General features: G+C 38.4%; 1 protein-coding gene across 1 annotated transcript in view; it reads right to left on the bottom strand.

Moving 5' to 3' along the window:
• Lrp6 (LDL receptor related protein 6) overlaps nucleotides 1–13,473 on the bottom strand; it is a 117,632-nt gene that overhangs the window by 59,965 nt on the left and 44,194 nt on the right. Inside the window, exons 4-6 of the mRNA XM_050123234.1 lie at nucleotides 5,346–5,542; nucleotides 3,185–3,316; nucleotides 79–475 (exon numbers count right to left, since the gene is read on the bottom strand). Of these exons, the coding sequence (XP_049979191.1) occupies nucleotides 79–475; nucleotides 3,185–3,316; nucleotides 5,346–5,542 (726 nt within the window). The remainder of the gene's footprint in view (nucleotides 1–78; nucleotides 476–3,184; nucleotides 3,317–5,345; nucleotides 5,543–13,473) is intronic.

Raw genomic sequence — 13,473 nt, 5'->3', positions numbered from 1 at the left:
AGGGGAGGGGAGGGGAGGGGAGGGGAGGGAAGGGGAGGGGAGGGGAGGAGAGGGATTAGTAATATAAGTGCTTCTTACCCAACCATGGGATCTAGCACAATAGCCCGGGGCTCCTCTAAGTCCTCTGAAATCAGAATCTTCCTCATGGTCCCATTGAGCCTCGTCACCTCTATCCGATCAGTGCCGGTGTCTGTCCAGTACAAGTTTCTTGCAACCCAGTCAACAGCAATACCATCAGGATGGACGACCTGGGCAGTGACCACAAACTGACTACCAGATCCATCTATGAAGGAACGACGGATGGCCCTCACTTCATCATCAGTCCAGTAGATATAGCCTTCTACAGGGTCATAGTCTATGGCAATGGCATGCCGGATGTCTTCCAACTGCAGGACAATGTCAGTAAAATCTGGTGTATCCAAAGAAATGCGCCTCAAGTCTGTCCGTCGGGCTAAGAGCAACAGTTCAGTGGCACCTAAAACAAAGTAAAACCAAGCAATCATTTGAATGTCACAGGCAAAGTTTAACCAATCTATATAAAGCACGTAGAAGTCCTCAGGAATTGGAATTAACTGAGTTTATTCTGCTCTCCCTAGAGTAGAACTAAAACGTGATACTGTGAAACAGAAGTCAGTGCAAACTCCTTAATGGCTAACTCTCCAAATCAAGCTGCAATCCACACTTGCTGATTTACTGGATAACCCCTGGATAAAGGTATGCAAAAGTAATCATCATTTCATTTCTCATAGCTAAGCAGTAATGGAGGAAGAAATTTGTAGACTCCAGAGCCTTTTTTCAAGAAGCATGTTTTAGAGGCCCAGAAGGGTTGGGGGTGTGGACTGCTTGCCTGATAACCATAAAGACCCAAGTCTCACCCCCTCAGCCCACAGACAAAAGCCAGCCATGGTGGCAATGCACGAGCACTCCTGGGAGAAAGGCAAAGATAGGTAGATTCCTGTGTCTCACAGGGCACAGGGCAGTTGGCAAATTCCATGCCAGAGACCTACCTCCAAAGGGAAAAAAGGGGGAGGCACCTGGAAAGTGACACTTGAATTTGTTCTCTGACCTCCATGTACACCTGTACACATGAACAGACATAGGCATGCAAAAGTGTGCTCGTAATGTGTGTGCACACAATGATAAAAAAACAAGGACAAAATGTTAAAAACTGAATTCTGAAACAGAAGAATGTTACGGCACGTAAACACAGAGCAATATTCAACAGCCCTGCGGACAAGGGAAGCTGCGGAGACGGGAACTTAAGAGGTGCAACAGTGGTTAAGAGTATTTGAGCCAATAAAATCTGGTTCAAGTAGGGAAACAAACTGAGAAGAAACACAGTCACTGTAAACCTAGATTCAGCTAAATATAAAAATTAAGGATAAATATAATATTCCGGAAGGGACTAATCATAAAGTATTCAGTAAGTATCAGCTAATATATCATTAAAAATAAAGACAGAGTTATAAATCAAAAAAATGTTTTTTTTTTAAGTTTTTCAAGACAGGGTTTCTCTGTGTAATAGTTCTGGCTGTCCTGAGACCAGCTCTTATAGACCAGGCTGGCCTCGAACTCAGCGATCGGCCTGCCTCTGCCTCCCGAGTGCGTGCGCCATCACCACCTGGCAAATTTCTGAAATTCTTACATAGGATCCAATGAAAACATAATTAAAAATAAAAATATTAAGCTTAATATTTTTGTTTGCTTTAATGTTCAAGTAAAACACCAGCAAAATAATCATCTATGGACTAATAAAAATAATATGTAAACTGTCAACTGAATGAGCAAGGAGAAAAAAAAATCCCAGCTAAAATGTGTGTAAAGAAATACTGGCATATAAATTTAAATATGAATTTGGAATCATAGCTGCAAAAGCAAGAAGAGAAGAGACCAATTTCAGCATCAGCTGTCTGAGTAGAGGGCCGACTATGCATGAACGCTAGACCGGAGAGGATGAAACACAAACGGTAACTGCAGGCACAGCGGGAACGATGCTGCACACTCACTGCCCATGCTAACTGACAAAGACAGATCAAACCTTACAAAGAATTCACAGAACTATTAATGTGAGCAAGGTGATCAAAACAATATAGAACTTCAGACTATTAGGTGCTAAATATGCACCTGGAACTCAGAACTGGTTAAACATGTACATGTACACCACTGTGAAGGAGAAGACAAACTTCCACTGCTGAAATAAATCCTCGTTTTCAACGTCAAGGTACATTTTTAAACAGAAAAGCAATGCTACAAAAACCCTTTTGTTTAAGTTGAAACCGAATCACTGTTTACCATGGAAACCATCTGACAAGAGTCAGCCAGCTTCACCTTTGACTATGAGGATAATTTATCAACGCCAACTCATAGTAAACATCCACTAAATTGACTCAATTCCATCTCACTGACTCGCTGACCTCCTTGCCAGGAGCTCTCTAACACGCTCTGGAAGAAAGGCGCCAGGCTTCCCGAGGAAGATAAAGAAGCCGCTGTACATATAACAATTTTCTTACCAGATTCTGCTTGTTGCCAGAGAATGGTGACCCATAGGAGTAAGAATGAAGAATAACATCCTCATTAAGACAAAAAGTGCTGGTGTTCTCCCAAACTAAAAGCCCCTTGCAATGTCCTAAGCCTGTGCCCTTCTCTAGCATCCTCTATCTATAGAGGATTAATAAGAGTGAGAAGAAAAGGACAAGAGGACCGGCTGAGTTAAAGAAATAAAGTTACTTTAATAGTACAATGAGGAACTTTTTCTTAAGGTACTTCTTTGTCATTAAAGAGCACTCAAAATTATCTTTCAATAGTTTAATAGAAAACTTTACCTATTCCATTTTATTCTTCATCAATAAAAGTTTAATAATTTTCATTCAGTTCTTTTTTATTTACTGGTGTTACCTAAGTATTATGAGATTGTGATTTCAGTGGCTATGAAATTTGCCAAGAGAAACACTACCTGTTTGTCAATTTGTTTTTTCCAAAAACACAATGTTTCTTAAGTACTAAATAAATAACATAAAATAAAAAGATGCCACAAAACATAAACCACCTCTGCTAGCAGCCACCTGAGTGACTAGTCTCCCAAAGCACTGCCAACGCTAGAGTTTACAAAAGAAATACAAAGTTGTTCATACAGAATCCAACTGCTCTCAGGATTTTTTTCTCACTTGAATAATAACCATCTTACCATCTTTGCAGGTTTTTCCATTCTCCAGAAGCTTGACCCCAGTTGGACAAGCACACTGATAAAAAGGCTTGATTGGAGACATCAAACACAAGTGGGAACAACCACCATTATCAATTCCACATGGATTTGTAGCTGTCAAATATAAATCACACTGATTAATACCAATGATTAGGGATGACCTCACTCACTCTGGATACACAAAGGTTAACAACCATAACATGAGCAACTGTGATAAACCAAAATGACTACCAAATTTCCTCCAGGTGCTTGACTACCAACCATCTGTAAGGAAAGGAATTAATTAGTGAAAACTTCATGGGTTTTTTAATCCAAAGAGAAGTAACTAAGAAGAAAAGCAGAAGGTCTTTGCCCTAATAGAACTTATAAACTTATTAGTGAGTTAAAATAATAAACTATGGAAATGGAAAGAAAACAAGTAAGCTAAATATTATATTGCACATTTCAACTAAAAGAGGGTAGACAATCAATGAGGACTTAATCTCAGTGTTTAAAAAGCTGGGGGGAAAATCTTCACAGAATGCATGAGGCCCAGCAGGCACCCTGAAGAACAGGAGGGATCATTCTGAACATTTTGGGTGTGGTAAAAAGCCTTCAGAATAAAAACTTAGAAACCAGGCACTGGGAAGCAGTAAGGAGAACACTGTTAAATAGAGGCTAAGATTTCTGTAGACCAGGAGAACATCAAGAATGGGAACATGCTGTGGCAGAGGGTATGAAAGCCAAGAAATACAATTAGAATTTTGGAAAGCCATTCTTTGGAATGAACAAGATGAAAAAGACAAATTCAATAGACTAAAGGAGGGAACGTGGAACACAGAAAGACAGGCACAATGACACACACCCCAAATCCCCCACTGGGAACTGGAGCTCAAGGTCAGTCACAGTGGGACTGGGGGGAGGGCAGTGTAAGTAAGAGGGATCCTGTTTCCATTCTTATTTTAATTTTTTAACAGTCTGAGTTGTAGTTTAATGGTTTGAGTAGTTGTCTAGAATGTACAAAACCTAGAGTCAGCCTGTAGCACTGCAAAAAAGAGAAAGCAAGAATAAGAGACAGAGACCAAAAAAAAAAAAAAAAGCCAAGCTATGAACACTGTAGAAATGAATATATTCAAATAACATTCATGGAAATATCAATATAGAATAGAGAGCATCCTCAAAGACCTTGAAAGAAAAAAAAGATAGAGAGCAATACAACATAAGACATAAACATAAATCATCAAAAATAACTAACATTCTCAAGCCAGTAAAACAAAGGATCAACTATGTCATTTAAAACATGGTTTGGAGAGTTTCTGAGGACTAATCATGAGAATACAAAGTTCACAAAGGACTACATAAACATTTTATTTTTACATAGATTAACACATCTATTTTAAAATGCTTTTATGATCTCAGTCATCAAACTCCAATGTAACACATTCAATATTTGATTAAATCCCCCTAACTGGAAAGAACTAGTATCAAACAACTCAAAATCCAAGCACTCTTCCTTCTTGGCTATGGAAAACTATTTGAAATATACTCAGACACACAGCAGACATTTATTTACAGACAAGTCCCAAACATTTACCATTCTCTCATAAAATCCAAATCCATGCCTCTCCTACAAGGGGTCACTGTCAGCAGACACAGCCCCATGTCTTTGTAAAGGGTAACCAAAACCAGAAGCAAAGTTAGAAAGAGAAACACGTAGAGGAAGAGGAGGAATGCAGATGAATGCTCAAGCAGGTGGTTTATTCAGCGCACTTAGGTGCTGGAATTCATTAGCTGAGTTAAGAGAGGCTTCCTATTCAATCAATATTCTTTTTAGCACACTCACACGAACACATCGGAACAGTAAAAAATTATGAACAAGAAATGCATTTATTTATAAACTTAGCATTCTTAATTTTTTGTTCATTTCTGTTTGCCACTTCTATTATCCCAGCCCCAAATAAAAGACAAGACATTATGTGGTAAAAGGAACCACGCTGCAAGGTTTAGACTGGTGTAAGAACCTGAATTGTTTGTATGCTCTTCCCTTTCCGTCCTCCACTGTATTTGGATATGCCCCTCCTCCCCGCCAGGGCCTCACTAAAGCCAGACATCAGACTGCTGCAGAGCTCTTCCAACCTGGAATTTCAAAATCCAGATCACTTACCATTTGGCTGCCTCTGTTGGCTGAAAGCATGTATATCCATGGGAGAGAAGATGTTAGAATGGATTTCACGCAGACCCTCGCCAGTATACTTGTTGCAAGCCAAAATAGAATGTGTATTCCAGTCAGTCCAGTACAGTGTGTCCTCAAATAACGTCAAGGCAAAAGGATGTGGAAGGGAACCTTTAACCACTGCCTGCCTATTAACACAAAAAGAAAAACTCAAACTTCTAAAATTTTCTTTTATGACATCATCATCACTCGGCAATGAAGAGAGTCAACACATACACATACTAAGGAAGACATATCTGTAGGTTAAATCCATTTATGAAAAAAATTCACATATGTTTTCAAGTTGTCAAAAACCTTAACCAAACATTCAGAATGGTCAGTCTTGGCTTGGCAGCAGGCCAACTAAATCACAGGACAGAGAAGCCCAAATTTTAAGGTTGCTGTCCGTCTCCCTTCTCAGCAACTACCTCTAGACTCACATTTTCTATTCTTTCATGTAATTAACATCAGCAGGAAAAAAAAAATAAGCAACGAGGAAAACCCCAGGGGTTAACAGTTGGCACCAGGAAGTAAATTTAAGACAACAAGAGGTCTGTCCCTCTTAATGTGTAAGAACAAAGAGCCTGAGCCTGCTTTTCAACAACATGATTTTAGTAACTACAACTGAAAACATACACATGATGCTAAAGTGACAGCACTCAGTCTAGCTCTAGAAAATTATTATCTAAGCTATTTTATTTGTTTTTATTTTACTATAACTAAACCTCTCAATTCAGACAGCTAACCATTGGTATGATATGTTCACAATACAAAACTAGAGTTTCACAAACAAAACATATTGCATAAAAAGAAAGATCTGAAAGACTCTCGAAGAGGACTTTCTCTCAGGAAGAGACCTCCCTGACGCCAAGGAACAGACCGAGACCACACGGATGCAAATCGCAAGAGGTTTATTGGGTAGGCACAAGTACCTGCGGGCAGCAAAGTCTTTCGGACTGGAGGGCGGGCTTTTTATAGGGAGGAGCAAAAAGCAAGTTTACAGAAGCAAAAGCGTGGCTATCGGAATGAGGCGGGGGCATGAATGGTTTCCTCTCTCAGCATGGGTGTCAGCAAAAGTCATCCTGTTCCTATCTTATAGATATCCTGTTTTGCAGTCAACCTGCTTTGTTGATGTCCTATCTTATTGATATCCTGCCTTGCAGTCTTCCTATCTCATAGACATCCTGCTCTCTCAAGCACATGGGATGTTCTTGTGAGAGCAGGCTGGCTGCTGATCCTGAGAATTTTTTTTAAGCAAACAGGACGTTCCCCCGGGAGCATGCTAGCTGTAGGGTCTTTCAGATCCAGCCCTCAAGACACACCGAACTCTGCAGTGTCAGAGCTGTTCAATTAGGAAGTGCTCAACAAAATGAATAAATTATGATTTCAGTCAAACAAACATTTACGACAATAAATACTTCGATATTTTCATAAACTGTGTTTTCCAATACTCAGCCTTGGGGAGGGAGGTGAGACAGACATGAATACATAAGCTACTGAAGAGAACAGTTCAACTTTGCATTCATAGGGTGACTTCATGGTCTGTGGCAAGAACAACTGTGGGATTGTGGAAACAGTATCTGCGACACATGAACCAGTCCTGACTTAAAGTATTGCAAATTCAAGACATATTTTATTTTAAAAATTAAAAACTGAGCATAAGAGGAAGGCAACTAATTTATATTTTAGAACATCATACTGACTAGTTGACCTAAATCATCAATTTTCTCCTTTCATTTCCTTATTTTTCTTGTAGACCTGGGAATTGAATTCAAGGCATGCAAACGCAGGCAAGGGCTCTCTCTACCACTGTTACATTTCAACTATACATGCCAGCTCATTAAAAAACTAAATCTCAGGGGACGTGGCTCAGAAACAGAGCACTCACTAACACTCATAAGGGCCTGTGTTCACTCTCCACGACTAAAATATAAGCATCCATACTAATGCATGCCTTTGCCTGGTGAAGTGACACAGGTTTATAACCCAGTACTCCAGGCCCATCCATCAATAAATGCTACAGCTATACAAAGTATTTTTTTCTGTCCAAATTGGAATTCATCAAGAAACTAAAAGCCAGGGCTGAAGAGATGGCTCACCAGTTAAGAGCACTTACTGCTCTTACAAAGGACCTGGGTTCAGTTTCCAGAACCCCTTTGTTGGTTCACAACCATCCTAGTCCTAGGGATCAATTGCCCTCTCTGACTTCCATAGGCACCAAGCACACACAACGCACATACACATTCAGGCAAAACACTCACACATAAATAAATCTCTTATAAAAGAAAAATGGATAAAGAACCGAGAAATTAAATTTCTTTCTCAATTTTTCATTTTCTAAATTCTTCCACATTTTCTTCTACATAAGCATTGTGTCACAAAGCAGGCAGCTCATAGCTATAATCCTAACACTTCAGAGGTTGAGGCAGAAATATTACTACAAATCTGTGGCCTATGTAGGCAATCATACAGAATGAGAACCAGCTCAAAATATATTAAAAAAAAAAACTAGCTAAGGAAGAAATCACAAAATTGGTTAAATACCGAGCTAAAAAAAAAACACAAGTACAATGCATACAAATTTATGAGCATCCATCAAAGGAGGTAAATTTATAGACTACAAATGCCTTAATTAGGGGACAGATGGCAAATTAACCTCCTTTCCACCGCCTCGGCCTGAAGACACTGGAAAAGGAAGAGCACACTAAGGCAAATAGAAGTGTGGGAAGATATAACATAGAAAGTTGATTCTTTGAAAGATTAATGAAAATGCAACCTGTAGCTATATTGACAAAGAAAAAACAAAGGTATAAACTAAAACTGAACATCATAACTGAAAGAAGGAAAACATCATACTTTTTAAAAAAAATCAAAAAATGTATTACAAGGAGCAACTATAAACAACTTTGTGCCAACAAATTAGTCAACTTACAGGAAATGGAAACGTTCTTAGAAAGAAACCAATTACTAATAAAAATTCATGGAGGAAGACAACAGAGGTGCATAAACAAACTCAGCCAGTCACAGAATCCCTAAGAAATAGCCAGGCCCATACAGCATCACAGATTAAATCTACCAGACATTTATATACCAGCAAGCAAGCAAACAAACAAATAAATAAGAAAAATAGATGGGCAGATGACAGAAATATTTGGTAACACACTCTGGGAGAATAAAGGTAAAGAAGACATTTCCCAACTCATTCTTAGAGGCTGGTTCTAAAGTAACAATATCACAAAGATACCAAAAAAAACATCCTTCATGAATAAGGACATAAAAATCCTCAACAGAACATATAAAAAGAATTATAAATCATCACTAAGGTGAATTCATCCAAGAAATACAAGCTTGGCTTAACAATTAAAAGAGCCATTTACAAAGCTTATTTTTTTAAAAAACACAACCAACTATTTCTATAGATATAAAATAAATAGGCAAGGTCCATAATCATTCATGATTTAAAATGAGGTCAATAAACTAAGAATAAAAGAAAACTTCCTTCACCTGAAGAAAGCACTTTACAAAAAATTCTGCGCCTAACATTCTACTAATCTGGCAATAAATGCCGATCCTGGAGGAGCAAAAGATGTCTCTACTCTACATTGTATCAGAGGATGTAGCTAATGTGATCAAGCAAAAGAACACCCCACCCAGATGAAATGACTATGTATACAGAATATGTAGTTTTTTTAAAACCAATCTTCCCAAACCTAGTGAATTCAACAAGATTGTAAGATTAAATGATTCATCAACAAAAATAGTTTGTACTTCTATATGCTAAGTAATGAAAAATAACTTCTAATTTTGCTACTAAAAATATTGACTAGGAATAAATGTATTTGCCTGACATGTATGAGGTTCTTGTTTCAATACTGAGCACCACAAAAATAAAGAAGGGCTGACAAGATGGCTCAATGGGTAAGGGTCCTTCCTAGGCAAGCCTGGCAGCCTGAGTTTGGTCCCATAGCTCACATAAAAATAAAAGGGGAGAATTGATTCCCAAAAGTTGTCCTCTGATCTCCCCACACACACATAAATAATAACATTCTTTAAAAATTAATGTATTTCTTTAAAAACAAATAATAGCCTAAAGGGCAAAGGATATGCAGTTCAGGGGTACTGCACTGCCCAGCAGGCATGAGGGCCTAGATTAAAAACCCCAGCCCATAGTGTGTAGTGAGGCCCTGGACTCAATCTCCAACACTATGAGTAAAATACTTATACTGTAATACATAAATATATAACACCGAATTCCTTTTCAAGTTATCCATTTAAAATACTATCAGGGATATATTTTATAAAGGAATTCAAGAGCTAACCTACACAAGCAAATCAAAATGGATCATACATCTGATTTAAACGTAAGCATTATAATAATAAAACTCTTGGGAGTTTCTCTCATAGAAGAAAATATTTATGATAGAAGAAAATATTTATCACTTCTTGTCAGACAAAGGATACTAGGAGCACCAAAGGCAATTTAACAAGAGCAAAGCAAAATTGGCCAGGTGCTTTAATCCCAGCACTTGGGGGCAGAAATAGGTAGATCTCTTTGAGTTCAAGGCCAGCCTGGTCTAGAGTGAGTTCCAGTAGTGTTTGTTCCAAAGCTACACACAGAAACTCTGTCTTGAGAAACAAAAATAAAACACAAAAAGAAAAAGCACTGATAAATTGCTTATAATAAAAACTTTACTATTTGTTTCAAAATATGCCATCAAGAAAATGGAGACACAAGCTGTAATGACAGAAACATTCTTAAATCATATATACAACGATGAAATCTTATCTATATTAAGAAAGAATTCAGTAACAGAACTAATGAGTAAACTATTATTAAAACTGACAAAATGGGGACCATCATGATGGCTCAACAGATAAGGGCACTTGCTGCCAAGTCCTGATGAGAAGAAATTGACTATTGCTTGGTTTTTGTTTGTTTGTTTTTCGAGACAGGATTTCTCCGTGTAACAGCCCTAGCTGTCCTGGAACTAGTTCTTATGGACCACGCTGGCCTTGAACTCACAGAGATCCACCTGGGAATAAAGGCGTGTACCACCACCACCCAGGAATTGACTCTTAAGTTATCCTCTAACCTCTAAATGCCAACCATGGCATGTGCCTCCCCCCCCCTAAGAAATTTTTGATTGACAGAATATTTCAAAATAATATCTAACTGGGTCCCATGAGGAAAATCTAAGCTAAAAACTGGGCTCCAAAGGATTATAGATTGACCAGAAGGAAAGTTAGTATTAGAAATGAGAGGAAACACACAAAGGAACCAAAATCACAGCAAATTCTGATACCTGAATTCTTTTTCCCCAGTTATTTTTCTCCTGATTATAAAAGGAATACTCATTCTTTATAAAGATTTAGAAACATAAAAATATAAAGGTTATTTTTGTAAATATATACCAATACAAGCAATCTCAATTATCGGTGATTTTGTTTTTAAAATAGGTTAAGACATAATAGGGTAATAAATAAACCAATAAGATCTGGAAAAAATAATCTGGTGAAACCAGGTAACACTAAATCAGAGACCTTAGCAGGAAAAGTTAAATAAATATGAGAAACTAGCAAGAACTAAGGAGGCTGCAGACAGAGAATGAGAAGATATGGCTCAGACAAGAAAAATGAACAAAGCACTATGGAAAGTCCATGCAAAGGCCAAGTACAAAGAACATTTCCTACATCCTAATCAAGCTTCAGGAGGACTAGTGTAGCAGGTTTCCCAGTCTGTTGTGCCCTAATGGTTTGTTTGCCCAAAGAAAAATTGTTATATGGAAAGATCCTTCCAGCTTTTGTTTATTTGGGAATGTTTCACTTTCTTACTCACTTTTGAAGTTTTGATGGGTATAGGATTCCAAGTTTACTTTTTTTTTTTCTTTTGGCCCTTTGAAAACTGGCCAACTGCCTTTTGGTCTACATTGTTTCTTTAAGAATTCTGCCTATTCTCTAATCAAGTTCCCTTGTACATAACAAGTCACCTCTCTTTTTAACTTTTAACATTATGTATCTTTGGCTTTTCTAAATGTGCTTATAATTTGTCTCATGCTATGTTCCTCTTGCATGAAGTTCAACAGCTTCTCAAACACTGGCACTCCTGTCTTTCTTCAGATCTGATGGTTTCCAGCAATGGTTTCTTCAGAGATTTCTCCTCTTTTCCTCTGGAATCTAGACGTTGAACACACTAGTCCACCCAATGAGCTCCCACACCGCCATTCCCTCACACAGTTTTGTTCTTTCTAGTCTTCCACTTGATGCCGTTGCTTGCCCTATCATCTCAAGTTTCCTGTTTGTTTTGTTTCTGTTTTGTTTTGTTGTTTTTGTTTTTGTTCAAATTTAAAGGCAGATGCCTTTAAATTCCCTAGTGATTTTTTCACTTCAAGAATTGTTCATTTCAGATACAGAAATTTCTTTCTGCTTTTATTTCAATTTTTTTTCAACATCTTCCTGAAAGTCTTTCAGTGTTATTGAGACACTTGGAAAGTCTCTATTAGATGTCCTATCAAGATCTATAAAATTACATTTTTCCTCCTTTTAATTTCTACCAAACTTTCTAATGTCACTGATCACTTAAGGTAGATTTTTTTGTTCTTCAGTTGTTTGTTTTTCCTTTACCTAAAATGGTTTTTCTTCCACTTACAAATTTTTCTAAGTTTTAGTAATCTAATTTCAGAACTTTTCTTGTGTCATTTTCCTTTACATGTTATATTGATTTCACATTAACTTTTGGTTATATTTAAACAAAGGTTTGCCCTCTCTTCTATGTGGAAGTTTTCTGGAACGCTGTGGGTGTGGGTGTGTTCTGTTCCTTATTCTTTCTTCCTTTGCAGTAACTTTAAACGGCACTTCATCTGATTCTTTTCTGATTCTCCTTTATCAAAATATTTTCTCTGAACTTTTAAAAAGAAAGCAATATTTAAGGTAGTTTTAGCTTCACAAAAACACATCCCCCTTGTTCCTATGATGTTCAAAGTTTAGCTTCTGAGAGCCACTAGGTGTCCCCTTCTTGGAATCTTCTCTCCTCCCTTCATCTCTCCCTGTTCCAGTGTGCCTTTCTGTACAACTGTGAAACAGTTCTCCCAGGCAATTTCTTTCCTTTCAATGTGGTGCCCTAACCTGAGTAAGAACCCTGGTCTTACCGTTTTCAAAGAGCTCACTGGGGTTAAATTCCTAACTCCACCTGTCCTTCCCATGGACACACAACACTTGCCAGATATTTCAACGAGCAGCCATTGTTCCATATTTCCTGTCAATCATTTTTGGGGGGTATAGAGGAGTTTGAGCAAGGTCTCTGTTTAGCCCTGATAGTCCTTGTAACTCGGTTCTATAGACCAAGCTGGCCTTGAATTCAGAAATCCACCTGCCAAACGTAATATGTGCCACATCCTACTGTCCCTCAGAGCTGATGTTCTTTTGGAGCTTCCCTACTTTCAAATCCTATGATATACCATGTTACCTCCCTGCTCACCCCTGCATAGAGACAGTGATACCATGTTACCTCCCTGCTCATCCCTGCACAGTGATGGCATGTTACCTCCCTGCTCACCCCTGCAATACAGTGATGCCATGTTACCTCTGCTCACCCCTGCACATACAGTGATGCCATGTTACCTCTGCTCACCCCTGCACATACAGTGATGCCATGTTACCACTGCTCACCCCTGCACATACAGTAATGTCATGTTACCTCTGCTCACTCCTGCACATACAGTGAAGCCATGTTACCTTCCTGCTCACCCCTGCACATATAGTGAAGCCATGTTACCACTGCTCACCCCTGCACATACAGTGAAGCCATGTTACCTCTGCTCACCCCTGCATAGGCAGTGAAGCCATGTTACCTCTCTGTTGCCTCAAATTCAGAGATTCAATTCCTCTGCATTCTCAGTGCTACGATGTCACCCACAAAAAGGTGCACCCAGACAACCAGAACTTTTTTTTTAAACAAAGCCTCACTAAGTCTACATGCTGAAAATGTTGACATCACATAAGAAATATAACTACATGGGAGTGAGGAAGCTGAGTATGTTTGTGCACATGTATATGCTGCTGATTCATGCCGGCACATACATGT

This window comes from Alexandromys fortis, unplaced genomic scaffold (genome assembly GCF_014885135.2).
Source record: "Alexandromys fortis isolate MF-2015 unplaced genomic scaffold, M_Fortis_MF-2015_v1.1 scaffold_223, whole genome shotgun sequence".
Lineage (NCBI taxonomy): Eukaryota > Metazoa > Chordata > Mammalia > Rodentia > Cricetidae > Alexandromys > Alexandromys fortis.
This window is presented reverse-complemented; position numbering and strand designations above follow the sequence as displayed.